At 40.8% G+C, this 26,664-nt stretch overlaps 1 protein-coding gene across 2 annotated transcripts; it reads left to right on the top strand.

Moving 5' to 3' along the window:
- Positions 1-8,730: 8,730 nt before the first annotated feature.
- Positions 8,731-26,414, top strand: itgb3a (integrin beta 3a). Of its 2 annotated transcripts, XR_012596725.1 has the most exons (16): positions 8,748-8,923; positions 11,405-11,490; positions 12,031-12,235; positions 13,305-13,557; positions 13,686-13,848; positions 13,966-14,127; positions 14,224-14,319; positions 14,426-14,515; positions 14,636-14,770; positions 14,852-15,281; positions 19,777-19,999; positions 21,517-21,617; positions 21,839-21,973; positions 22,319-22,485; positions 23,885-25,328; positions 25,399-26,414. XR_012596725.1 is itself a non-coding variant. In XM_074656211.1 (15 exons), the coding sequence occupies exons 1-15, from the start codon at positions 8,824-8,826 to the stop codon at positions 23,948-23,950; spliced, it is 2,412 nt and encodes an 803-aa protein (XP_074512312.1). In that variant the 5' UTR covers positions 8,731-8,823; the 3' UTR covers positions 23,951-26,414. The 2 variants fall into 2 exon arrangements, 1 of the variants encoding a protein (XP_074512312.1); XM_074656211.1 differs by having other exon boundaries at positions 8,731-8,923; positions 23,885-26,414.
- Positions 26,415-26,664: the final 250 nt, after the last annotated feature.

Consider the following 26,664-nt stretch of genomic DNA (forward strand, 5'->3'; position numbering starts at 1 on the left):
TAAATTGTAAGATTTTCTTTTAACCCTAAATAGGAAGGAAATCAGACAAAAAAAGAAATTGGAAGACACTTTTTTTACTCGGTTTCCAGGAGGATATTCATCTTATTTTCTTGTGAATAACTGCTACTAATAAACAAAATATTTGTCATTAGATGCACCTTTTACTCCAACATGTGAATGCATTTCAAACAAGTGTCACTTCCTGTTAATTCACTTTTAAACGTGGATATTTTGTGTGCTCTTCTAAAAAAAACACAACTCATTTATGCACATCAATAACGCCTGAAAGACTCACGCATATTGATTCAGACATACATTAACTTTAAAGGCTTCTCATGAAAGTGTTGAAAACCCATTTAAAACCTGAAAAAAGCATTCAGTTCAATTAGATCCAAAAAGATATTGTCATCTTCTACTTTGAAGAGGTATTAATAGAGTTTAGTGTCTGTTGCTGAGGGAACTGCCACTGTGACTTAGTGGCCTCTGAGAGAGCAACCACTATAGGCACGACGAGCTATAACTTAGAAATGAAGATATGAATTAATAATCTGCGATTGAACCATGGCAAATATTTATCAGAAATATTGGCTCCCCTGCTTTCAGTGCACATTCTGTTCCCTTTCAGGCAGCGGCTGTAATGAGAGCACTGAACAACAGACAGCTCTCTGTTTTTATTGGATGTGTTATTCAAGTATTGCTTTGTCTTTCAGGTGTTGTGTGTAACTATTGCAGCTGTCTTGGACACCAGCTTACTCAAGTGGAGGTGAAGCCCCTGTAACCTGATCTGTGAAGAAATATGAGCCTTGGGTAAGCATGTTCCACTGCAAATCTATGATGAACTAAGTGAAAAGTTTCAAATCATTATTGATTCTTATTACATTTCTGTTTATATGAAGCTGACGAAATTCACCCTCATCACTCTCCTCCTTCTGCATGCATAATGTGTGTTTCATTATGAGCTCTGTGCTGTATTGAGAAACTGCATTTGTGGAGAAAAATGTGTTAATATGTAGAGTGCCATATTTATCTTTTGAATTATCTTTTGTTACTGGTTTAACAGTCTATATTACCCGATATGATTATGCATATTTCTAAACTTCAACCAATAAAGTATCAGACTTTAAAGAAAGTGAGTTTGGGATGAAATGCTCAAAAATAGTTCTCTCAGTTAAGGTCAGAACTTAATTATGTCCTTCTACCTGTAGTTTAAAATAGGTCTAGTGATTTTATTATTACATTACTTATAAATATTTAAGCTGATTTCCATCCATACATACATCGTTTGAAGATTTTGAAATGTTTGCAAGATTTTCTGATGACTCCGAGCAGATTTCTGCTATAACCGTCTACACAGATTGTTACTGGGTGGATGGATACTTGCCCAGTAAGTTTGAAAGTTACCCAAAAAGGCCAGTTTGTGCTGCAGGAAAATTATGCGACAGATATGATTTCCAGTTAGTCTGGGCTTTGAAATTTCAAACATTTCCAATTTATGAAAATATCTGCAGATTTTTATGGACATGTAGCTTCTGTAATGAACCTTAAAATCACTGCTGCTGGCACAGATTTAATATTTATAATCTAATTACATCGGCAAAGCTGATATAACTTTTTCAAATATAATTATATTGCGCATGAACACACTGAAATGTTCTTTGAAAGATACAGAAGAGAAATTGTATTTTCCTATTTTACCATAATATCTCACTTGTACTTATATTGGTGTGAAATTGAACAGCTGCACTGATGAACTTCAACAGGTGCTTTTAAAAAAAAACAACATTTTGAAACTTGTCTGCAGAGCCTGTCACATTAATCTGCTGTTTATCTAAAAAAAACAAAGACTGTGAAATTCAATTTGGGATGCTGCTGATGTCTGTGTAAGCAGCTTTCAGCCACCGACTGACAAGCTTGTGTACAAACAATGATTAGCTCCATCCACAAATACCTTTCATAAGCCTGGTGGTTTACTCTCAGATCATTTATTAATGGCTGATAACAAAAGAACAAGCAGTGTTTTTCGTGTACAATGAGATCAAGTAATCTCATTAGCCTTCGGATTTGGTTGCTGCAAATTAATTGGCAGCATGTAAATCAACGCTGTGCAATTTGATTCTGTTCTATTATTCATCGCCGTGTGATTATGGAAAGTAGCTTGTACTTACACTTCATCTCTCTGTCAATATGTAAATCCTCCGCTACAGTTAAAACCTAACAATGCCTCCTTGTAGGCTTTAAACTACAAAACTTCAAAGAATTATCAAATGAGGAGAAAGACGAGGAGGAGGAAACTTCAATGACCACGCTGCACCTTTGAACTAAGTACCGAAACTCTTTTGAAAATGAAATGTCTTTCAGGAAGTTTTGCCCTTTCAAAGCTTTATAAAGTGAAGAACCTGTAGCTGATTTATAACTTCACACGATTTGCTGTGAATGCTTCACATTTCATTGATGCACCGGTCACGGGCAGTGACATGTATCTAAGCGGTGGTTATTGTTGGTATATGAAGATACTGTATATCCATAGGAGGATGCACATAGACGTGAATGTGCGCATCTGACTTGTTCCTAAGCAACAGTAGACCTGTGAGCCCAGTGACAGATGGTTGGTGAAGTTATTTTGGTTTAGAGGAGAAGGAGAGGGAGGGAGCGATGAGGTGCCTGGACGGAGGAGAGAAGGGGGGGAAACGTTTCCACTTAACATGAGGGAATTGGCAGCCTAGCAACACAAACTAAGTGAAGACATCCCTAGCAACAAGGAGGTGATGTTTGACCACACCCACCTCCCCTCTGCTCTTTACCCCTACATCCTTTCTGTTCACGGTGATGCCACAGGACTCAAAGCGGTCACGCCCCTTTCAAGCCCCGGAGGGAGCAGACTTTCCTCACAACTTCCTCTCGTTTCAATTAACAGATTCCTCCTAAGATGCCCATTTATTAGCTGATGAAAGCAGCAACAGGTAAGCGAGGACGCCGCCATGTCCCTGGGTGTGCTGGAGAGAGCGTGTGCAATAATATGCCAGGAAACACCAAGGTGAGTAAAGTGTGCATTAACAAAGTGTGTTTTGCATATTAAATATGTAAAGGTCACGAGCTGCGGGGAACTTGTTAGAGGCCATGTTGTGATTTTAAAGGGCTTGCCACCTTTGGGACTCTTAATCACGCAGAGGTAAATACAGTCATTAATTACACACTGATACAGATTGCCACAGCAGAGTGGTGCCCCACATCAACCCCTCACTAAGCAACCGTCAGTCATTAAAGGTATTTTAAGGAGATAATGACTTGATTGCTTTGATTTGCAGGGGGATATTAGACTGAGAGTGTGCGTGTGTGTGTTTCTAGTGCAGCTACTGTCCGTTCTGGTGAAAATCAGTTTGTTTGAGAAACAGATTACAGATTTCGTGAATGTAATTGAAGAAATTCTCGCTCTTCCTCTCCAGTGCAGACGTCTCGTGCACTCCACCAGCCGCTACCCATTAACCTCATTTCCATTTAGACACATCTCAGTAATGCAGGCTACCCTGATCTGCCTCTTCTTTCTCTCCCTTCATTTCGGTCTTCTTTGTTGCTTCAAACTTCTTTCTTTCCAGCTGTCTCACTTCTATTCAACAGCATTAGACTTCCCACAGTTCTGAAGTATGGATGCACTTAAAACGGAGACAGTTCAGTAAGGAGACTTCGCGCTGAGAGTCAGTTTCCTGTATCTGCGTCATATGGGATTAAACCACTGCTCTGGTCTATTGTGAAAGTGAACACAGATTGTGACCAATTCTTTCGCCCCACAGTCACCAAAGTAAATATTGGACCCATTTTTCACAAGTCACATATTTTCCCGAACATTCTGACACTAAAATTAAATTTTTCAGACAAATCAGGAGAAAATTAACTTTGTTCGAGACCTTTTTTCTGTATCAGCAACACACTCTTGCGAGATCTGGCAACTAACGTTCGCTAAAGCCCTAGCTAACTGATTTTTATAATTCTAAATATGTCTTTTAGCTGTGTAATTATCTAATGTTAGCAAAATGAAAAATATAAATACATTATGCAAATATAACCCAATCTGCTTTCATCCATCAACAGGACGTTGCAACCCGTTCTCAGTCCCAACTCGTCAAATACCGCCATTTGGTAAGCGCCCCTTGGCATCAAGAAACGCCGCACGGAGGCACCCTTTAGCAACAGTAAGTGATGAACCGGGTTTTCAATTAACTCCGATGTAAACCCACCTGTGGCGTTATTCGACGGCTGGAGCAAGTGACGTAGTAGTAATTGCAGGAGAGTCCGTTCATTGGTGGACGGGTCAAACAAACACAAGACTTTCAACCAGGAGATGAGTGTTTGTGTCCCTTGTAAAACTAAAAGTAACGTTGACTCATCACGTCAGTCTTTAGTAACGTGACTCGTCGGTATTGTGAGTCACGTCAGTCGTTAGTCACGTGAGTTGTTAATATCGTCAGTCTCATGAGTAGCATGAGTCACTAGTCACTTGAGTCGCAGTCAGTAAAGTTAACGTCAACCGTGACCGTTTCCTAACCCTAACTATGTGCTTGTGTTACCTAAACTAACTTCCTGTGAAAACGGAAGTTTATTTTGAAAGGACACTATGCATGTAACGAGGGTATATTGACACGCCGTCCCTGGTCCGTCCAAAAGTAACGCAAGAGGGGTGATGCCGAGGGGCACTGACGGTATTTGACGAGTTTGGAGTGAGAATGTGTCGGACGTTCACACTTCCAAACGAGGTGGGGGGGATGGAGGGGAGGGGCGAAACACGCCATGACCAAGCCCACTAAGGAGACAGGAAGTGTATACCACTACAAACCATTGACGGAGCTTGTAATGTGTCATCTTTGTTATAGAGCATCTTTTTTCTTAAAACAACACACAACAGAAATGCACTCTCTTCATTTCTCCATCCCTCAGTTATTTATTTATTTATTTATTTATTTATTTATTTATTTATTTATTTATTTATTTATTTATTTATTTATTTATTTATTTATTTATTCTTACTTTCTCCACATAAACGCTGTCATCCCCTGAGAGGGAAATGTACGCTGCAGATCCAGAGGGGCTAGAGGAGGTGAAGGCAGATCAGATAGCGAAGCATCACAATACAAGTACACATTTTCCCACGTCAGCGACTCTGGTGGGGGCGGGGGGGGGGGGGGCACATTTCATAAGCCTGCCAACCCTTCACCCGACAAAAACTCATATCCCCGCACTTGACCTCTCCCACCCTCCAGTTAAACCCAGCGAAGCAGGAAAGGGTAAGCCGGTTGTGGTTAACCAAACACGGCTTTTGTCTGAGAGCAATTGCGTTTTGATATTGGCTCTGTGTGACGGCGTTCTCAGACTCAGTGAAAAGCTTAAAGGGCTCCAGATAGATCTGTAACACAGGTCAGGACCCCTCCATCCCCCTCTCGTCCTCCGGCCCCCGTCCTCGCTTCTTGTTCAGCCTTAATTGGCTGCCGTCTGACCCAGTCTCTGGCTTTTTACTCAGGACAACTGGCGCTCTGCTCTTCCCAAAATGCCATTCATCTGTGGGGGTGATCGCCACAGAGAGCCAATAGATCCAAATCAGTCGATAACTGGAGAAGGGAGTTTGATTGCCCCCAGTGTATTACCTGCACCATCCACCCACACTGAGAGCTGAATGCCAGCAGAACAGTCGACTATTATAGCTTTTCTACTTATTTCTCTATTTTTGTCATTTCTTCTCGCGGCAATTCTTGGACATGGGTGGCAGTAACTTAGCAACAAGCCGGAGAATAAGAGCAGGGTACAGAGATAAAGATTCAATAAATGGACAAGAGCAGAGATAAGAAGCATTGTCTGCTTCAGCAAGCCCCACCACACACACACACACACACACACACACACACACACACACACACACACCACCACCCACACTTCCCAAAGTTCATTTCTGTAGGGCAATCTTAGCTTTTCCTATTTTCTACCTCATTTTCTTTTTATTTCTTGTTTTTAGAAGCTGGCATATTTCCTCATTCTCCATCATTCAGTGGAAAAGGAAGAGGTCTTATCAGATTTATAAATTTAGTGAGGAGGACTGAGAGGGAAGTCATATTACAAAGTGATAGCTTGGGGCTAAGTCAGTCCTTTCAGACACTAAAAAAAGTACTGCATATCCTTTTACATACATTAATTGTCCCACTAGGGGTCCTTCTACCACAACTACACAACTCAGTGTTGGCAGCGTCAAGTCTTTGTGGCGATTCATTCATTTTGAGTTAAAAAATGCATATTCAGGGTTTCATGGATTCCAGTTTTGCCTCACATTACATACACATTTTGTGCAACTTACCTATTAAACCTGCAGTAGGCAGAATGTTTTTGGCATCATTGGGGAAAAATTCCATAATAACCTTTCAGCATATTGTAATTCAAGTGTTCTGAGAGAAAACTAGACTTCTGCACCTCCTCATGGCTCTGTTTTCAGGTTTTAACAAATCTAGCCCGTGGTCGGTGTTTGGTATTTCCTCAACTGATCCCAACATGGCTGCCAGGTTACAACCTTTCTCATTTTCCAGCTAAACAGTTCACTACGAGATGTTTCTGAAAACATTTGAGGCGAGAAATAGGCATTACAGTAACAGAATATTGATTCATATTTGATCAGCGCTGCCTAGTTTGACCGTTTGATCGGAGTTTGTGAGTCTCCCCTTTACAGACATGCCCACTTAATGATAATCACATGCAGTTTGGGGCAAGTCATAGTCAAGTCAGCACACTGACACACTGACAGCTGTTGTTGCCTGTTGGGCTGCAGTTTGCCATGTTATGATTTGAGCATATTTGTTATGCTGAATGCAGTACCTGTGAGGGTTTATGGACAATATTTGTCATTGTTTTGTGTTGTTAATTGATTTCCAATAATAAATATATACATACATTTGCATAAAGCAATCATATTTGCCCACTCCCATGTTGATAAGAGTATTAAATACATGACAAATTTCCCTTTAAGGTACATTTTGATTAAAAAAAAGGTATTTAATATTTGAATCGATTGACAGCCCTAGTCGTAATTATCTTTAAATTGCATGGGTAATTAGCAGACAGATGTAAGTCTAATGTGTCAAAATTTGGTTCGTCTAGTCCAAATAGTCTCTGAGTAACTGAGATTAACTGAAAGTGTTTCAACCATCCCCAGTCTCCCCTACTAAAAGTGTTATTAGTGAAACAAGCTGCTGGGCTGCAATTATTTGTTCGGTGTTTTTCTTGCCTTTGTTTGTTTGTTTGTTTTATTTCGCCACACCTACTCCCCATCTAATTTTCAGCTTTCGGGATTTGCAGAGACATCTGTCCAGGTGTTTCATGAGATGAGGTACAAAAATTATCATATTGGCTATTTAAATAGTCTCTAATGTACTGTCACTTACTCTGACTTTTAGGGTCGTTTTTTCCCCCCTCAAACCATTAAGAAATGAGTGTCGATACATGTATGGGTGAGGGAGATGGCATCTTGTGTTGTACTGGAGAGACTTACATTCATAACCAGAGGAAAAGCAGCAGAATTTGAAAATGTTTGGAAACCTTTGTTGGAGTTTCTTGAACGTCAAGGGCACAGTCAAATGTAAACTGTTGTGTGAGTGCTGTTGTTGAAATTATTGTGTTTTGTTGTGTGTTTGTTTTTTTGTTCTTCTTCTTTGAGGTATTTATTTATTTTGTCTTATCTTTTATTTTATTTGTTTTCTTTGTTAAATATGTGAAATACATGAAATGTCATGTCTCTCCTTCTTTGAAATTCTGACTAAACATTTCATTGTATAATTTAATTATGACTATTGTTAGTCTGTCTGTACACTGTAAACAATTGCTGTTAATTTACAGCAGGATTTCAACAGTATTAACCTGTTATTGATAAAAACAGTGCTTTACTGTTAATACAAAAGAAAACCTGTTAAATTACGTTCATAGACCGTTTTTTAACTGAACTATAATGCATTCTTAAAAAACAGCACTTTACTGCTGATCAACTGTCTAAAGTATCATCAGTAACAGTTTCATGCACTATTTCTTTAATTCTGGGACCTGATCTGCACATGTGAGGCTTGTACATTGTACATGATTGTAAAATCAGTGAATTAGCTTTATTGTTCTTCACTCACATGTTCTGGTTTACATTCTGTGCTTGTAGCCAGCTAGAGACAGACATTTTTGGGAAAAGTGTCAACAAGTCGATTATAGCCTTTTCCTAACAAGTGCCTTTAAATGTATTAAGTGTGACTATTCCTATGTCTGTAACCTGCTAAGTCTATTCATCTAGGCAGTGTTTATTAAAATATATGTAAAAAATACAACCTAAATAGTGCATTAAAACAAATCAGTAAGATAATGTAAAAGAAAGGTGAAAAACAGCCATATCTTTAAACAGTAAATTAACTGTAAAATACTGTGAAATTAATAAAAACAACCAGTTCAAACTGTATTTTTCATTAACAGTACAAAGCTGTAAATTTCAGCGACAGTATAATAATGTTAATTTTACAGTAACATAAAGGCAACCCTGCTGCCAGTTCTTTACTGTTATTTTACTGGGAAATTCTTAACAGTGCATGTGTTTATATGTATATATGTTTATATGTAAAATTCAATAAAAATATTGTTTAAAAAAAAAGAAAGAAACGAGTGTCAACATGCCACATAGTCGTACATCTACTGGATGGAGAGTGTTGCTGCATGATGAGACGAGCTGTGTGACCCAACATGCGTTTAGTCAAGTGAAGAATGAGGAAAGGCGTTCAAGTTGCGAAGTGAACAAACCCTCAAGGAAACACAGCCAGACGACTCATGACAAGTCTGCTCCGTTACTCTCCAGACATGGGGACTGTTTTACACCGTCCAGTGATTCTACTCTTTCTCTTTTTCTCATCCGCATCAAAAGTTTTCGGTAAGTTTTTATTATTCCTTGAGCTACTTTTTAATAAAACTTTCACCTGCTTCTTTATTCGACCTGGGGGTGTTTCCAGGGCATCTTTGAAGGCACCTACTACTGTTCCTATTTACAGCAGCCCGTGTGAAGATTCTTCAATATAATGTTGTCAAAGTGATCATAATTCACTGTTAGCTGAGTTGAGTGGAGAGACGCTGGTTGGTGTCACTGCGCTGCTTTCTCCACCTTTTCCTTATAAGGGAGTGAAATCAGTCTGGATGACCAGAGGTCCTCCACACACTGCTCAGCTAAAAACTATTCATTATCATGGAATGTGTAGGCTATACTGTATGGGTGTGCTTTGAGATTTGACTTGTCCTCAATTCACTTAAAAACAAACTAAATTTCTAAAACATTTTTCTATGTAGTCTACATCATCAGACTTTATTAGGAATAGCTCATACTGTAACTGAAAATATAACTTATTACTGTGTGGTGTTTATTCAATGTGTAATTCAATCAGAGGCCTTAATGACAGTTAATTTAGGAGTTGAAATGATTTCAAGCAGTTTTAAGTTAACTTGTTTCACTGTCTGCCACTGTGGCACTCAGACATTTTATCTGCCACTTTTTAAATATATGCACTGATGCATGCAATGATCTGTTGTCGTTCAATGTTCAATATACTATACTGTGTTCCATTATTCAAGAGTCAAATTAAAGCTGCAGTAGGCAGAATATATTTGGCATCATTGGGCAAAAATTCCATAATGACCTTTCAGCATATTGTAATTCAAGTGTTCTGAGAGATAACTAGACTTCTGCACCTCCTCATGACTCTGTTTTCAGGCTTTAAAAAATCTAGCCCGTGACGGGAGACTTTGACCAATCACAGGTCATTTCGTTGAGAGAGCGTTCCTATTGGTTGTGCACCGGTCATGTGACCGGAACTTGGCGTTCCTTCACCAGATTTCACAATGGCGGCGGCGTAACAAACGTTCTCCTTTTACAGCTAAACCGTGCACTATGAGATGATTCTGAAAACATTTGAGGCGAGAAATAGGCATTAACGTAACATAATATTGATTCATATTTGATCAGTGCGGCCTAGTTTGACCGTTTGGTCAAACTAGGCCTGTTTCATGTACTACTGTCACGATATAGCGACTGTTTTATAAAAAATTACTTTTTTTAATCACAATTGCTCCAATCTCGCCTACTTCAGCTTTAAGTAGGATATATTTTTCTTATACTGCATATTCCTTCAGATCTCAAATGTAACCCTTTTTTACACAGGTAGATAGATTGATAGGTAGACAGACTTCTGTGTGTAACTCCAGTGAGCCACACCCATAGGCCACAAGAAATAAGATAACAGATTGAAAAGGGGTTGGAGTTATTTGTTGACTCATAGAATGAAACACTTGGTGCAATTTGCTAATATGGTCAAATGACTCTCAGAAAACATAATGAGGTTTAGCATCATTAATGTTAATGGGTAAACTGAACTGAGACGTAAACATGTTGGCAAAGTGTCAGACTGAATGTGATGGATGTGGTATCTGTGTTTGTGGTTGAACAGAGCTGCATGGCACTTAAGATTAAAAAGTATGGTCAGCTTTATCTACATATGTCACTTTGCTTCAACATAACCGGAAAAAGGAAATATATTTTGTGCCTAAATACATTTCCTCACTTGTACTTAAGCACAATTTTGAGGTACTTGTACTTGAGTATTTCCATTTTCTGCTACGTTACACTTCTACTCCACTACATTTGTTACTACATTTGTTACTTTGGATTTAGATTAATAATACAAAATATAATCAACACATAAATTATGAGGTATTATTATGGATAAAGACAAAACTTTATTGATCCCTTGGGGAAATTCACACATTACCCGGCAGTATATATAGTAAAAAATGATCCCCACCTTTACCAGCTGCAGCTAGGGTTGTCCTCCACCAAAGAAATTCTTAGTCGACTAACACTCATACGATTTTGTCAACAAATCGATTAGTTGATTTAATCGACATATCTATAAAACTGAGTTTCGCCACAAAAAATCACACAAAGGCACCACTTTAAATCACCAGAGATGTGCTCATAAGTTTCTTGGAAATAAGTCACTCAGCATGAAAAGGCATTAAAGATGATTAATTGACTAAAGAAATCTTAGTCGACTAAAACCGAAACGACAGATTAGTCAGCTAAGAGGAGGCAGTCCTAGCTGCAACATTAAAGTAATGTGTACACATCAATAACTGTAATCAATAATATAATAAACATCATTCTGAAATGGGTCATTCTTCATAAGGAGTACTTTTTATATTCTATATTTTGATGCTAATACATTTGCACTTTTAAATGCAATACTTTTACTTGTAAGCGAGTATTTCTACACTGTGGTGTTGGTACTTGTATTTAAGTAAAAGATCTGAGTGCTTCTTCCACCACTGATTTTGTGTTACATTTCTGTCGGTGTGATTATCAAAGGTTCCAACATCTGCACATCACAAGGAGTCACGACTTGTCAGCAGTGCTTGACTGTTCACCCCAGCTGTGCGTGGTGCTCTCAGGAGGTAAAAACACCACACACACACACACACACACACACACACACATATAGTGTCTAGTCGCTGCCCCTATTCATTGCTCAGAACAGCAAGTTAGAACAGAAACCTCATTTCACAACATTCCCCAGCATTCTCCTTGTTGTCATCCTCCAATGTTTGTTCAACATGCAGTAGCCTCTGAAAATGGGCGTTGGCCTCGGGGCTCCTGTACAAGGGAGATGCCTGAGCCTGCTATTGGTGCATGTGCATCATCTCATAATGATCACTGGTTAATCATCACTGGTTGTGTAACATGTGCAATATATGTAATGTGTGGTTGTGATTTGCTTTAGTACATGTTGTTTTGTTTATATGTTGTTTGTTTCTTTATTATTACTACTATGGAGGCAGCTATATGAAAAGACGATATGTGGCATATCATGTGTGCAGCATTTGAGTCCCTATTGGGCCAATAAAGTATATCGTATTGTATCGTATGGTATAAATGCAAACCTAAAAAGCTTTTTCTTTAATGGATTTTCTTTCATGTAATGGTATTTTATTCAGGAGTATGGGAAAGGGGGATCCGGCGCGTCCCGCTGCGACCTGAAGCAGAACCTGCTGGATGGAAACTGCGGTATAGCAGCTGTGGAGTTTCCCACCAGCAAACTGAGTACTCAGAAGGACACACCGCTCAGCGACAAGGCCTCGGGCACTGCTGATGATGTCACCCAGATAAGGCCTCAGAAAATCCATATGACACTAAGACCAGGTAGTTTAACACCCAACCAGACATCACCTATAAGACCAGATGCTAACAGCCCTACAAGATCAGATATATACATTGGAAACCAGACACTATTGTTGTACATGCACTAATGGCCTGATACACCAGAGCTGTTTGCACATCTCTAAAGGGTAACTTTGGTATTTTTCAACCTGGAGCCTATTTTTCCATGTGTTTGTGTCTGACCGACAACAATTTCAGAAATTGGTCCAGTATTGAGGGAAAGTCATTTACGTCCACAAAAAGTGCTTGTTTTTTGCCATGACAGGCTCCGATTGTTATTATAAGTGTCTGACATTACGGAAAGAGTCTCGCTCAAGGAGTAGTCTCGTTCTGAAATCTGGCGAGGTGACGTGTTGCCGGAAGACAACGGTGGAATAGTGGAAAACATCCATGGTGGAAACGCGAAGGCCAGCCGGGCAGAGTTTGTTGTGTTGGAGTACAGAAAGCGTAGCTTAGTGTTATCTAAAAGATTGTCAGTGTCATAGCTGAATATTTAGATGATTTCGACAATGCGGATGAGGTCTTTGAATTCGACGGCCGCCCGTATTTATTTGAGCCAGAGTATACGGATATTCAGATTTCACAACGAGACTTCTCCTTGAGACTTGGACACAATAACAAACAGACCGGATCAAGGGAAAGGTAAGAAAAACATTTTATTTCTCTGTAGGGTTCTTTCCATAATGTTGTCAAACACTTATAATAAACATATGAGCCTGTCGGTGGCAAAAACAAGCACTTTTAGTGGACATACCATTACATTGATGCTTCTCTCTTGCCCCCGCAGTTTGTTTTGCGGCTGCCGGTTACAGCGCTGTCCCTCAATACTGGACCAATGTCAAACACGGTTGTCCCCAGTAGTCACTAAGACACAAAAACTTGGGAATATAGGGTCCAGGTTGAAAACTACCAAAGTTACCCTTTAACAGACTGATTTCTATGCTTTCTTATTATCTAATATTTAATCTTTTTCACTTTAAAGACAAACAAATGTTTAAGGACACACTACTGACCATGCACTCCTCCATCTCTGCGGCTCTTTCCCTTTCAGGAGATTCCAAGCAGTTCACGGTGTCAGTGAAACAGGTGGCGGATTACCCAGTGGACCTCTACTATCTGATGGATCTTTCATTTTCAATGTTGGATGACTTGGTTCGCCTTCGCACCTTGGGCAATGATCTTGCCGTGACCATGGGCCGCAAAACAAGCAACCTACGCATGGGGTTTGGAGCCTTTGTGGACAAGACCATCTCCCCTTACATGTACATGGATCCCCCCGAGGCAGTGGCAAACCCTTGTCATGGGTAAGTGTGGAGGTTACATTTGAGGAGGAGAAGGAGCTGAAGTGGAGATTTTCTAATATTCTGCGAAAGTCTGTCCGGTTCTCCGTCACTGATTTCCTATCTCCCATTCACCTATTCAATACATACAGAATTAATGAAAAATGCATGGCTCAATTCGGGTTCAAGCATGTGCTGTCACTGACTGAGACGGTGGCTCGCTTCACTGAGGAGGTGGAGAAACAGCAGGTGTCTAGGAATAGAGATGCTCCTGAGGGTGGATTTGATGCTGTCATGCAGGCGGTGGTGTGCAAGGTATGAAAATATAATCACATACATGCACTTGCTGATGTGCAAAACTGAGCGTGTACATACATACATATCAGTCTTTCCTTTGCTTGTTATAGTTATTTCTGTGTTCATCATCAATAGGACAGGATTGGCTGGCGTCCGGATGCCTCGCACCTTTTGGTATTCACCACTGATGCCAAAACTCACATCGCTCTGGATGGACGTATAGCTGGGATTGTCCAGCCCAATGATGGAGAGTGTCACCTTGATAATGACAACGTTTACAACAAATCTACTGTGCTGGTAAATTGCAAATTTAAGTGCATCATGAATTCACTTTGTGTCGTATTGGACAGAACCTGCTTCCATTGAAGACTATTTGCTTCCTGTGTCTTCTAGGACTATCCCTCCTTGGCGCTCATGACGGAGAAAATGTCTGAAAACAACATCAATTTAATTTTTGCCGTGACCGACTATATGGTGCCGCTTTACCTGGTAAACAATCTTCACCGCCTGTACCACACATCATGGATTTGTTTAAGTTACTTGAAAAACACACTAAAACTGGGTCATCATCTTGCTGTCATGCCCGTCTTCCCAGGAGTACAGTAAGCTCATTCCAGGCACAACTGTGGGAACGCTGGCCGCTGACTCCGGGAATGTTATTGACCTCATTGAGAAGGCGTATGAAGTAAGTATTTCCTAAAGTTAGAACAATAAGTGGAACATGCTATCTGTAAATATGTGATACAATTTAACTGTTTAACCTCATAACTTTGATGACTTAATTAAAAAACTTTGTGTTGAGCAGGACATCCGCTCTAAAGTGGAGCTGGAGATACTGGGAGTCCCAGATGAGTTGCATCTCTCCTTCAATGCCTCTTGCCTGAATGGAGAGGTCATCCATGGACTTAAGTCCTGCTCTGGCCTCAAGATTGGAGACACAGTACGTAAATGTTGAGATGCTGACATGCACTTCTGGTATCTACACGCACAGATTGTCAAAGAGACATTTCCTCCTCTTCAGGTGTCCTTCAGTGTGGAGGCTATGTTGCATGGCTGCCCCAAAGAGAAGAGCCACACTTTTACCATCAAACCTCGAGGCTTCAAGGATGCCCTGGAGGTCACGGTGGACTTTGCCTGTGGCTGCGACTGCGAGGCAGAGGCCGAGGCCAACAGCCCCCTCTGTAGCAACGGCAACGGGACCTACGAGTGCGGCGTGTGTCAGTGTCACGAGGGTCGTCTGGGCCCGCATTGCGAGTGCTCAGTGGGGGACTACAGTCCATCTGATGATGTCAACTGCATCTTGAAGACGGGGGGTCGAATCTGCAGCGGGAGAGGCGACTGTTTGTGCGGACAGTGCTCCTGCCATGCAAATGATTTCGGTCAGGTGTTTGGCAAATACTGCGAATGTGACGACTTCAACTGCCCACGCTTCAAAGGGGCACTGTGCTCCGGTGAGTAGATTCACTTCTTTCTGTCATGATCAGTGTTAGTCCTCTTTGCAGTTTTGCCAACACCAATGTGCCATTTTGCTAAAAATAAACCTTGACAAGTGAGGAAGCGCAACTCTACATGCTAGAAAACCTTCTGCGTGCTAGTGCCCCACCGCATGCAGCTGGGGCCCTTTTTACTTTTGTCCACCACTGCTTGAAACCACAATATCTTACTCTTTGAAACCATTAGAGCAAAAGCACTGGCCTTAAAGGGTCAATTCACCCAAATAGTTTCTCATTTACCTCTGTGGTATCAAGCCATGCAACACGTTGCCATGCTGGTGTTCGCATTTAGCTGAAAGCACAGCATGGTTGTAGACTGTTATTTTTGTTTAAATGTATTTTTTCATCACTGTGAGCACCACAAACTAAACAGCATTTCCTTCCATTGAATTAGGTGGTAGCAGAAATCTCAAAACCGAAACTATCTACATGGCTAGATATCACTAATGGTAAATGACACAATGTGTTTTTAGTCATTCGGGTGAAGCAACCCTTTAATTTATGTCTGTGATAGCAGGAAAGTTGAAGTTGCCCTTCCCTTCCTTTTCCCTCCTCTGAGGCCCATCCTGACATACTCTGGTTGCTTCAGTCTGTAAACAGACCTTAGTCAGTTTACATAGTTTTCTGATACTTAGCTTCACAAATCAAAAGTCCACAGCTTTTTTTTCTTTTTAAATAATGTGTAATTATTATTACAGTCTTTGTTTGCTTGTAAAGGACAAGTAAATAATTGCATAATTTAGCTGCCAAGCGTAAACAGTAATGCTTACAAATGACCAATCCTCTGTCTGATCTGTAAACTCGGTGTTTGATTCATGTTGTTACCACTCGCAGCACTGCGCATGATGTGCTATCACTCCCTATTACAAGTCTGCACAGCTCAGTGCGCAGTTACTCAATCACAGTGATAAAACTTTAATAGGCTTTTGTCATTGGGTAATTTAATGTAACAGCAGTTTGGGCCTGTAAGGAGGAGGCTGAGCAATGGCAGAATAGGAAACTGCTCTTTTATCTCTGTGTATATTAAGCAGATTAAACTTCTTAAGATATGCATGCCAACTCTGAGTCAAATGAAAACAAGAGAGTCTCATGTTTAGTCTAATGTTCTGCTTTTTTAAAGGGGGACTTCACCAATTTTAGGGTTCTACTCAGCCTAAGAATGTATTTCAACAGAGTATGTTTTCTGTGGCTCTTGAGGAAATTTGCCATGTGGACGTGGAGACTAAAAAATGTGAAACGTAGGCTTGTGGAGTTTGAAAAACATTTCCATTCATCAAGCAGGGAGGGTCTGATTAAAAGATGCATTCAAGTTGCATCACGGGAAGCGTAGGAACCAGCATTTTTGGAGATAGCAGTCAGGATATCTCAGCCTCTGCTGTATTGATTTTGATCATTCTTCTTTAAATCTGACTCTTGTGATACCACCAAATGGATGGAAGTGCAATATTAAATAGTTCGGTGATCAATCGGAGTGCACTTTTAACATAAAATCATGACTAAAAGAGGTCCTATTTTGGTTTCTACTTGGGATATGTTTACATGCTTTAATGTTCAAAAAATGCTTTATTTTTCTCATACCAGCTGTGCTGCAACATCTCTTTTCTCCCTCTGTCTGAAACGCTCTGTTTGATTTCCTTTAGCTTTAACACTTTGCAGACCTTTTACATGCACAAAAAACTATTTAACACACTAAAGGAAATAAAAAACTAAAGAGGTCCTCTTTAAATGTTCCGTATACTCAGGAAATGGGTATGATTTAACATGAAAGTCCCAATTGGTGTATGGTGTATACAGTGTATATACTTGTCATAGTTTCAACATCCATAACTAAACTAAACTAAACATACTCTGGGCCCCTTGTGTGAGCACTTTGACCTAAGGAGAAGATGGAGGGTCACGTTTGTGTTGGCAAGCTGGAATTTTCCCAGAATATGACATATTTATATGAACAAGGCGGAGTTTGGAGGTTGTTTTTCTGAGAAACAGGTAGTGATGACACCCAGGGCTTGGGTGCAGACACTCACCAATCTTTCTCACCCACACTCCTACACACACAGTGTTGTAAGACAGTCCACAGAGCTCAATTTGGAACCGCAAAGTTGTTGCGTCTCAGTAGAGTCCCTCGGCCCCAGCTCAATTGTGGAGCTACCGTAACCCAGGGCTCCAAAAAGCTCCGTCTCTGTGATATTCCCCGTGGTTGTGTATTGCTTCGTCTGCTGAGGGACCGGCGCAGGGCAAGGGAGCAGGAGTCAGCAAGCACAGCCCCAGGGCCCATAAATACGGGTGAAGAAAGAACAGGAAAGTTTGCATTCCTCCGCTGGCAACTTGCCCAACCTCCTTTCTCTCCAGTACGTCTCTATCTCCTCTGTTACCGCTCTTCTTCCAAGTTCTGTTTTACTGTCCTGTCTTTCTCTCTGTTTATGTCCTTTTATCATGGCCCCCATGTTAACATTCACTTAAGCCCAGGCATGTGATTAATGGGCAGGATTACTGAGCAGTCTCACAGAGAGAGTAGGATGATGTAAACCTTAAAAACTCCCTTTTATGTGTGTGAATCAACTGTAGAACTGATTAAAAACAGGACAACTACGCACTCTTGTCAAGTTTAAGTCTCTACACTGCAAAAGATATCCATAGTTGCAATGTTTTTAACAAAAAATATCACAGATTGTTCTTGTTTTCAAAGTTTTTCAATAGTATCCGCTGTTATCTTGTGGACAGAGTAAGAAAGATTACTCAACGACCGCTAGGCTGAGCATTATATGTGAGACTGTTAACCATTAACCAGTGACCACGTCTGATCCCATCACACCTATAAACACGATCTAAAAGAGAAGCCGTTGTTGACAGGGTGGAGACGGGGGAATTGTATCCTCGAGTTTACAGCGGCGGATGATTTGTTTTGAGCTCTGGAATTAGGGACCCTTGGACCCTCTGTGATATTTCATGACCAGTTTACTCCCCCAGTCAGATCCAGCTGGGCTGTGACTCACTCACTTTGCTCTTAGTCATCCAGTGCCAAATCCTGTTTGGTTTCCTGCAAAGAACACTGTAGTCTCAGGGGCTCTGCCTTTGTTTCTAAAGTAGCTTAATCGCTCTGTCTCGCTGTAATCCAGGGAGAAAAGCTCGCCTCCAGATTCTGTCAGCACATGGTTGCGTCACTGTAACACTGTTCCCCGAATGACCTGGCTTTTGTGCTTTTGTACACTTCAGTAGTCTGAGAAAGTCTGTGTGTGTATGTTTGTGTGTGTGTGCGTGCGTGTGTGTGTGTGTGTATGTGTGTGCCTGCCTGTAGGGAGATGGGGAGTCATTAGTGTGTTCATTCACAAGAGGACATTTCCTGCCTCTGTCAGCATCGGGATGATTAAGAGGAATGTGTAATGCCCTTTCCTGAGTAACATTCCATTTTAGAACAATTACTTTCCAAGTTATTTTGTTACTTAGCATTGTTTTTAAGAGAAGATGTAAAGTATGATTTCCTTTGAGGAAACGGTTCCAGGGTTCACTCCATTTCCCCGTCTTTTGGTTGCGAAAGGAAGAACTTTAAAGGGCGGGTCCATTATTTATTTTTAGGTTTTTATATCATTCTGTAGCTTCCCTGTGGTGCTCCTTGTATTCAAATCCGAACATTCAAATTTTGGTCAAAGTATGTATGTTTTAGTGTCAGAATGCTAATTTTCCAAGCCCTTCTAAAAACGTCCTCCCAGGTGACCTGACGTAGGTTTCTGCATGATGACTTTACTACATGTACAGTATATATATACATCCTTATAGTCAGTGTGTTAACGTTACATACAGTAACTTAGATGGCGGTCTGTATGCTCCCAGTTTTGAGAAGCAGACAGGAGTACCGGCACGGAAGCTAAGCAATGTACTGCTGTGTGGACGCCACAATAGTTTGAATTCGAAAGTCACACAAACAAACTAACCGCTCGATGCAGCGGTAGACCAGCAACTCCTGTGTTATGGCTACTGTTGTCAGATGTTGATCATTTGATCATTTAAAATGCAACCTAATGATTTTTTTTTTTTAAATAAACCAGCTAATCAATCAATAAATCAACAAATAACACATTAGTAACTCATTACACTAGTAATTACATAGTTGCAGAATCTACAAACCCATCCATGGGTACACTTGCCCAAGCATGCAACATGTTTTAAAAACAAACAGGCTAATTTGCAGTAAAGGACAACTCTTAGACATAATAGACCTAAAACACTGACACACCCTCAGTGATTCATGTCGCAATTGTGTAATTTGTATTTTGCCGGTGGTTTGCCCGGCCCCACCCATGTGATTACTGTGGCCATGCGGTCACTGAAAAGCATATTTGAATTAATACACAATAAGATGTAATATTTGAATTGTACAAATTCTGATTTGAATTGAAAGAAAGTATTTTAAAGGACTATTATAGCATTTACCACCTCATCCTTTTGAATCTTTCAGATCATGGGAAGTGCAGCTGTGGCATCTGTCAATGCGAAGCTGGCTGGAAAGGAGACAACTGTGACTGCAGCACACGCACAGACACCTGCATGTCCGGCATCGGCCTGCTGTGCACCGGCCGGGGTACCTGCGAGTGTGGGGTTTGTCAGTGCACCCAACCGGGCGCCGGCGGAGATATCTGTGAGAAATGCCCCACCTGTCCCGGTTCCTGCGCAATAAAAGAGTAAGTCTATTTCTTAAGGTTTTAACAAACAAGAGAGATGTGGGAATGGACAGAATAACAGAAAAAACTGTCTGTGTAACTTTGAAACTTTTGTAACTCATTCTCAATACAGTCCTGCTGTTTTACACATGTTTTAAACAGTACAAACATTTCAAAGCCTTAACAGTAGTGAAGCTAAAACATGTTTGTCCCGTAGTTGGCACTATAGGAAAGGTCATGGGGTTTACAGTATTTCCCTGGGAGCATGAATGTGAGTGGAAAAATCATGGAGTGTCCAAAATGGAAAGGGTTCAACCTTTGGGCACCACGAATACGTACAGCAAATCCACTAGATGTTCCTATTTCTTGTGGCGTACAAGTGAAACATTTGGCCTTGTAGTGGCATTAAAAGAACTGGAGAGGTGGTCATCAAAAAAAACAATAGGATTCCTCAGGGAACCATGACTACCCAACACGTTCTCATCCCACCTCGTCACATACGGACGCTTTGTCACGCCTCTTGGCGTCACTTTATTTTTGGCATCAAAAACACAATAGTTACCCTTGGCATCACTTTAGGTAGAGGCAACAAAACCACTATATTTAGGTTTAGGAAAAAACAACATGGTTGGCCTTAACGCTACTAGGTTTGTAAAGGGAAAATGAAACAGAAAGTTGTGAACGCGGGATACGAACGAACAGCTGATTGTAACTTGAAAGTGAAACTTAACACACGGAACACAAATGGCAATCTCCTGGATGAAAGCCTTGTGTCTGTTGGACCCATCCACCAAGGTGTGTGTCTTTTAACTCTTTAATCTACGTCACCACAGTCAGTCCCGGTGCACTTTTTCGGAACGTTTACTGTTGTCGCGGATGGTTTTATATTGTAGTTACTTGAAAGCCCAGCAAGTCTCATGCTGGTGCTATAGGGTGCCTTTTTGCAGCGGTATCACACGCTGACGGCTGTGAGACGCCCTGGGAATGAGAACGGGCTGAAATATCCACAGATAAATTTATGGAAATTCTGGTTATAAATACTGTATCTACAAGACAAGTGTTGGTCAAGGAAAGATTTTGATCTGATGGTGGCAAAAGGTCAAGAGGTCAATAAAATCATCAGAAGTCATCCTCTGAAGACCATTAATGTGTAAAACTAACCAATAACTGAGATATCTTGCTCTGGATCTCAGGCGTTGCCGCTGGCAGGGAAAGAAACTGTCAGCAAAAAATTTGAGGCTAACTAAGTTGGCTGGTTGAAGTCTGTGGTGCAACATCGTTCCACCATGATATGCACTCATTCCTGGATGATAACAAACTTCTCCTACACACATTTTAAAAAAATTCAGGTGTGGTTTCACATACAGGAGGGAAAGATACAAGTGTGCAGATATCAACACTTTATTTATCCTGATGCTCTTAGGTGCTCTGCTCTTATGTCTAGTAGCTTGTCCCTCCCCTGCACTGCTACTTAAGAGCATCAATAGTACATACACTGTGTATTCTATAAAGGTAACCGAATGGGACTCTGCTTACAGGAAGTGTGTTGAGTGTCAGCACTTCAAGAGAGGACAGTACGCCGAAGACAACAGCTGCAGTAGAATCTGCAAAAATGAAATTAGACTAGTGGATGAACTAGGTGAGAATTCTTCCATCTCTACATACTTTGATATTAACTTGTTGTGGTAATGCTTACTGTTTTCCTGTTGCTGATCACATGAGCAGAAGGCCACTGGAAGTAGTTGGAGGATTCATACATGCATTGTGGTCCAAAAATATATGTTTTTGAAGATCACTTATTACTCCTTAAAATCATTTTTCACCCTGTTTCCTCCTCTTATTATCGTCTTTCTCCTCCAGGTTCCCATGCTAAAATTCGCCGTGATAGAAGTGCAGTGAATTGCACCTACAAAGATGAGAATGACTGCGTGGTGCACTTCCTGTACTACGAAGATGAAAATGGCAAATCCATTCTATATGTGGTGAAAGAGCCAGGTACTTGAAGAGTTTGTGTGCATTTATGAGACATTCAAACTGAGCATTATCATTCAGGAGCATTATTACTGTAGGACAGAAGAGCATGTTCTTGTGTCTGGCAGGCTACAGAAAAAGGGGTACAGTGTGTGCATGCAGTAATCTGTTATTTTCTAAAGAAGAACACATCATCAGCTAGTTAACCACAGTTACACCACAGAAATCCAGATACTTAGTGATGATGTACTGAGTCATTACGCAATGGAGTGTTTCACACTGGACTGCAGTGGTTGCTAAACTTCACGAGTGAGATCCACTACTTAACAAACATCATGGAAACCCTCTTCCTCCCTTCCTGTCTCTCAGAGTGTCCTCAGGGTCCAGACATCTTGGTGGTGCTCTTGGCGACAGCCGCAGCCATTCTGCTGCTTGGCATTGTTGGACTGCTCATCTGGAAGCTGCTGGTCACCATCCACGACCGCAGAGAGTTCGCCAGGTTTGAGGAGGAGAGATCCAAAGCCAAATGGGATACGGTGAGAAATAATTATAATGAAAACACTAACGGCTTTTTATTCCATCCCGTTCTCATTCCCAGGGTGTCACCGATGCTTTGGTATGACCCTTGGTGTGTGATACCGTTGCACATGGCACTTTTTAGCACCTGTATGAGACGCACCAGGCTTTCAAGTAACTACAATATAAACCCATCCGTGTTAATATTAAATGCTCAGAGAAAGTGGTCGGGGAGTGTGGTGACGTAGTTTAAAGAGCGTAAAAAACACTCACAGGACAACTAACAACGTTAAGTTTCACTTTCACGCTACAAACATAGTAATTTTAAGCCAAACTATGGTGTCTTTTCCTAAACCTACAGTAACTAAGTGGTCCTGTAACAGCCAGGCCACACAGGGAACGTCAGCAGCGCGTGGCGGCTGCTGAACCTGTTGTCTTTTATTTTGGTGCCCATGTTAACAGGTTAGAGCAGCCACACTCCCCGCGTGAGCAGCGTGGCTCAGGCACGGCTCGGCTGCGTGTCATCATCTAGAGATTCGAGGTCTCGCCTATTTACCGTGTGCTGCGTCACAACGTTAATCATGTGTTAACTGCGACCGCAGTGGAGCATCATAGCTTAATGCGCAGGGCTACCCAGTGCGTTAGAAAATAACTCCGAGGAGTCCTGACAAAGTATGTGATGAGTTGGGATGACAACATGTTGCTTATTCAGGGATCATTACCGCTAATACAGTAACAGCATATGGCTGCCCTCTAAAGGGGGAAGTCTAAACTGTACTTCAAAAAGTTGGATATCTCCGTGGGACTGAATTAAAGCTGCTGTGGGTAGAAATAGAGCAAATATGATTAAAAAAGTTATTTTTATAAAACGGTCGCTATATCGTGACAGTAATGCATGAGACAGGTCATTTGAAAAAAAATCATGTGCTCCTAATGTCAGAGCTGATCTGGAGTCAGCCGTCAATCACTCGCAAACTCCGATCAAACGGTCAAACTAGGCAGCGCTGATCAAATATGAATCAATATTCTGTTACTGTAATGCCTATTTCTTACCTTAAATGCTTTCAGAAACATCTTGTAGTGTACTGTTTAGCTGTAAAATGAGATTAGTTAGTGACCCGGCAGCCAAGTTGAGATCTGCTGAGGAAATGCCAAGCACCACCCACCAGGCGGAGCACAGCCAATAGGAACGCTCCGTCGCTGAAATGACCTGCGATTGGTCAAAGTCTTCAGTCACAAGCTAAATTTTTTTTAAAGCCTGAAAACAGAGCCATGAGGAGGTGCAGAAGTCTAGTTTTCTCTCAGAGCACTTGAATTACAATATGCTGAAAGATTATTATGGATTTTTTGCCCAATGATGCCAAAAACGTGTTGCCTACGGACGCTTTAATCAGCATTACCTCTGTTTTCATTTCCCAGGGTAACAATCCTTTGTATAAAGGAGCCACCTCCACCTTCACCAATGTCGCGTACCGTGGATCCTAATGCCTGAATGCAATTAGGAAAAACTCAGGGGTCAACGACAGAGATGGAATGTAGTAGCAGAAAGAAGATCGTACACTGTAGCTGAAAAGTAGTTAATGCTGTCAACAACATGGTGTAATAATTGTACATATTGTAAAAATAAAACTGTTAATGTAAGTCACAGACAGTTGCCTGCTGTTAGGCTTTCTGTTTTTAAACTATGTCATGTAGTTTTAGTCCTGTACATGCAGTCAGATAGGAGTTAATACACATAAACCAGTATACTTCAAAGGGAACGGCTGCTGAAAGTCACTTTGTGATCTTTTAGGAGTCTCTTCTACCGCTTTAAGACTCACATTTTAAAATAGAAATAGGAGTCACCATGACCTAATAGTCTTCACTGTCTTCCACCATGTGTGATGATGTATTATTTACACCTAAGCCGTGTTTTTGAAAATGTTGTAATTTGCTCTTTCAGAGTGCAGCTGTTTTAAAGGGATAGTTCAGGTGTTTTGAAGTGGAGTTGTATGAGGTACTTATCCATAGTCAGTGTATGACGGTCGACACGTCCCCAGTTTGGAGAAGCAGACAGGAGTTACTGCACGGGAGCAAAGCAATGTGCTGCTGTGGACGGGGCCGGCACCAAAACATATTTTAGCCACCTAAAAGGAAGGCTCACCTAAAAAAATCTATATCATTTTAATTGTAAGCTATAATTAGCATATTTCCACTGCTTTATCTGGCCGTTAGATAGCCCTTTCCAATGGGGAACTGGACTGAAAGTGAAACTTATGCTCACTTCAATAGTGATGTGACGTTTGCAAACAACCTGAATCTTTTGAACGGCTCTTTGGTATGAACGAAGAAGCTTTTAATTGAAAATCAACACAAGGCAAATTTACACAACGCAGTTGTCCCTGTCAGTTGATGTTGTCCCTCCTAGATATCACACCACACATGCATTCGGAGGGGTCACAGCACATGGTCAGCCATAGTATGGCGCCCCAAGAGCAGTTTTTTGGGGTTTCGGTGCCTTGCTCAAGGGCGCCCTGATAGTCACCTGGAGGGGAACTGGCACCTCTCCAGCCAGTCCGCTCCGTACAGGGACTTGGACCAGCGACTATCCGGTTTCCAATCCAAGTCCCCGAAGAAATGTGTTTCCGGCAAATGTGATAACCACTACACTACGGAAACCGAAACTCCTTAGTACCAACAAAGGGAAGAGAGTGGTACTTGAGAGACGTTTGTTTTATCGTTGTGCCCAAATTTCACTGCCTGCCATAGATCCGCAGCGCCGGGAGGCAGCCCCGTCCACAGCGGTACGTTGCTTTGCTCCCGTGCTGTTTTCTCCTACTTGTTTCTCCAAACTAGGGGGCATGCCGACCGTCACCTGCTCTAGGTAATACACTGACTATTGATAAATACCTCATACAACCACACTTCAAAACACCAGACCTATCCCTTTAAAGTTTCCTTTTCACTCTATTGAAAGGGGCAATTCCAAACAAATCACAGCAAAGTTTATCAGTATACGTAAAATGTGTATAGAATTTTAATTCATTATTAAAACACGCTTGAAGGCTTTTCACATGCATGACCAATTTCCCTTTTTTCTAATACAAACTTGTTTGTAGTAATGATTTTGACAAGAATGCAGCACTCTGGAGTTTCTGTAAAACTGTAAAAAGGAGTAAATCTCCAAAACTACGGCCTCTTGGCTGACTTGGTTTACGGTGATGTTTGTGGTCTATATTGTTTTTTAAAATGCATATCTGCAATGGTAACTCCATAAATGCTTGTGTATTGTTTTTTTATCCCTGCACCATCACCTGTTTTTGTATTTGTTGGGCTTTTTATTGTTAATTTTACTTGTAAAATGGTAAAATAGTGATCTGTCCTGCCATTTCTGAATTGTAAATATTTCAGTTTTCTACTGACCAGCACTGTGTTACACTGAAATGCCATGTTGTTTATTTGTGTATATGAGCAGATTTTATTGGCCTTTTGATGCCCTGTAATTGTTGATAATGAACAAACTTACTCTTGCTCTTTTGTATATGGGAGAAAACAGTACAATGTGAGGTGTATTCTGGTTGTACAGCTCTCTGATATGGCCTGCCAGCTCCTTGCATAGTTGTCTGTCTCTTTACACCGTTTTTAAAGATGTCTGGGGTTTCGCTGTAGTTTGTTACACAGAGGGAATGTATAAAGATTAATTATACCTGTACCTGGCAACTTTTGTGTGATGCTTGACATTTGGGTTCCTTTAACAAATGTCAAAGCTGCTCATAGCCTTTATTAAGATCAGACTTAGAGTACCAAAGTTTCATATTTCACATCTAAAGCAACAAATTCTGAAATAGAAACAGTTATTTAACGCTCTCTGTATTTACTCTGTGTGACGTTGGTTGGCTATACATTTTGGATGAACATTACAATAAATGTCACTGATGCCCTTTGTGATTCAAGTGAGAAGCTTAATGTTTCATTCTGCCTCCCAGCTTCATTCAGATACACAAACTCTAAAAAAATATCTTAAAGTAAATATTGAAAATCATTACACAACTCAGAGAGATATGTAGTATCAGACATTTTTAATTTATGTCCTATTTGATTCACAGATGTCACAGAATTATCACATTATGGAAACAATCAAGTATTAGTTATTTAAGTTCTTACATTCAATTCAAGCCAGTTAACTATGATGTGGGTGTCATACTAATAAAATGAATGTC

This window comes from Sebastes fasciatus, chromosome 13 (assembly GCF_043250625.1).
Source record: "Sebastes fasciatus isolate fSebFas1 chromosome 13, fSebFas1.pri, whole genome shotgun sequence".
Taxonomy (NCBI): Eukaryota; Metazoa; Chordata; class Actinopteri; order Perciformes; family Sebastidae; genus Sebastes; species Sebastes fasciatus.

Bases quoted from the DNA above. Each gene is read 5' to 3' on its own strand.
- itgb3a (XM_074656211.1), top strand. From the start codon at position 8,824: ATGACAAGTCTGCTCCGTTACTCTCCAGACATGGGGACTGTTTTACAC. The intron at 13,849-13,965 runs GTATGAAAATAT...CATCATCAATAG, and splicing joins TGCAGGCGGTGGTGTGCAAG to GACAGGATTGGCTGGCGTCC. The intron at 14,128-14,223 runs GTAAATTGCAAA...TGTGTCTTCTAG, and splicing joins ACAACAAATCTACTGTGCTG to GACTATCCCTCCTTGGCGCT.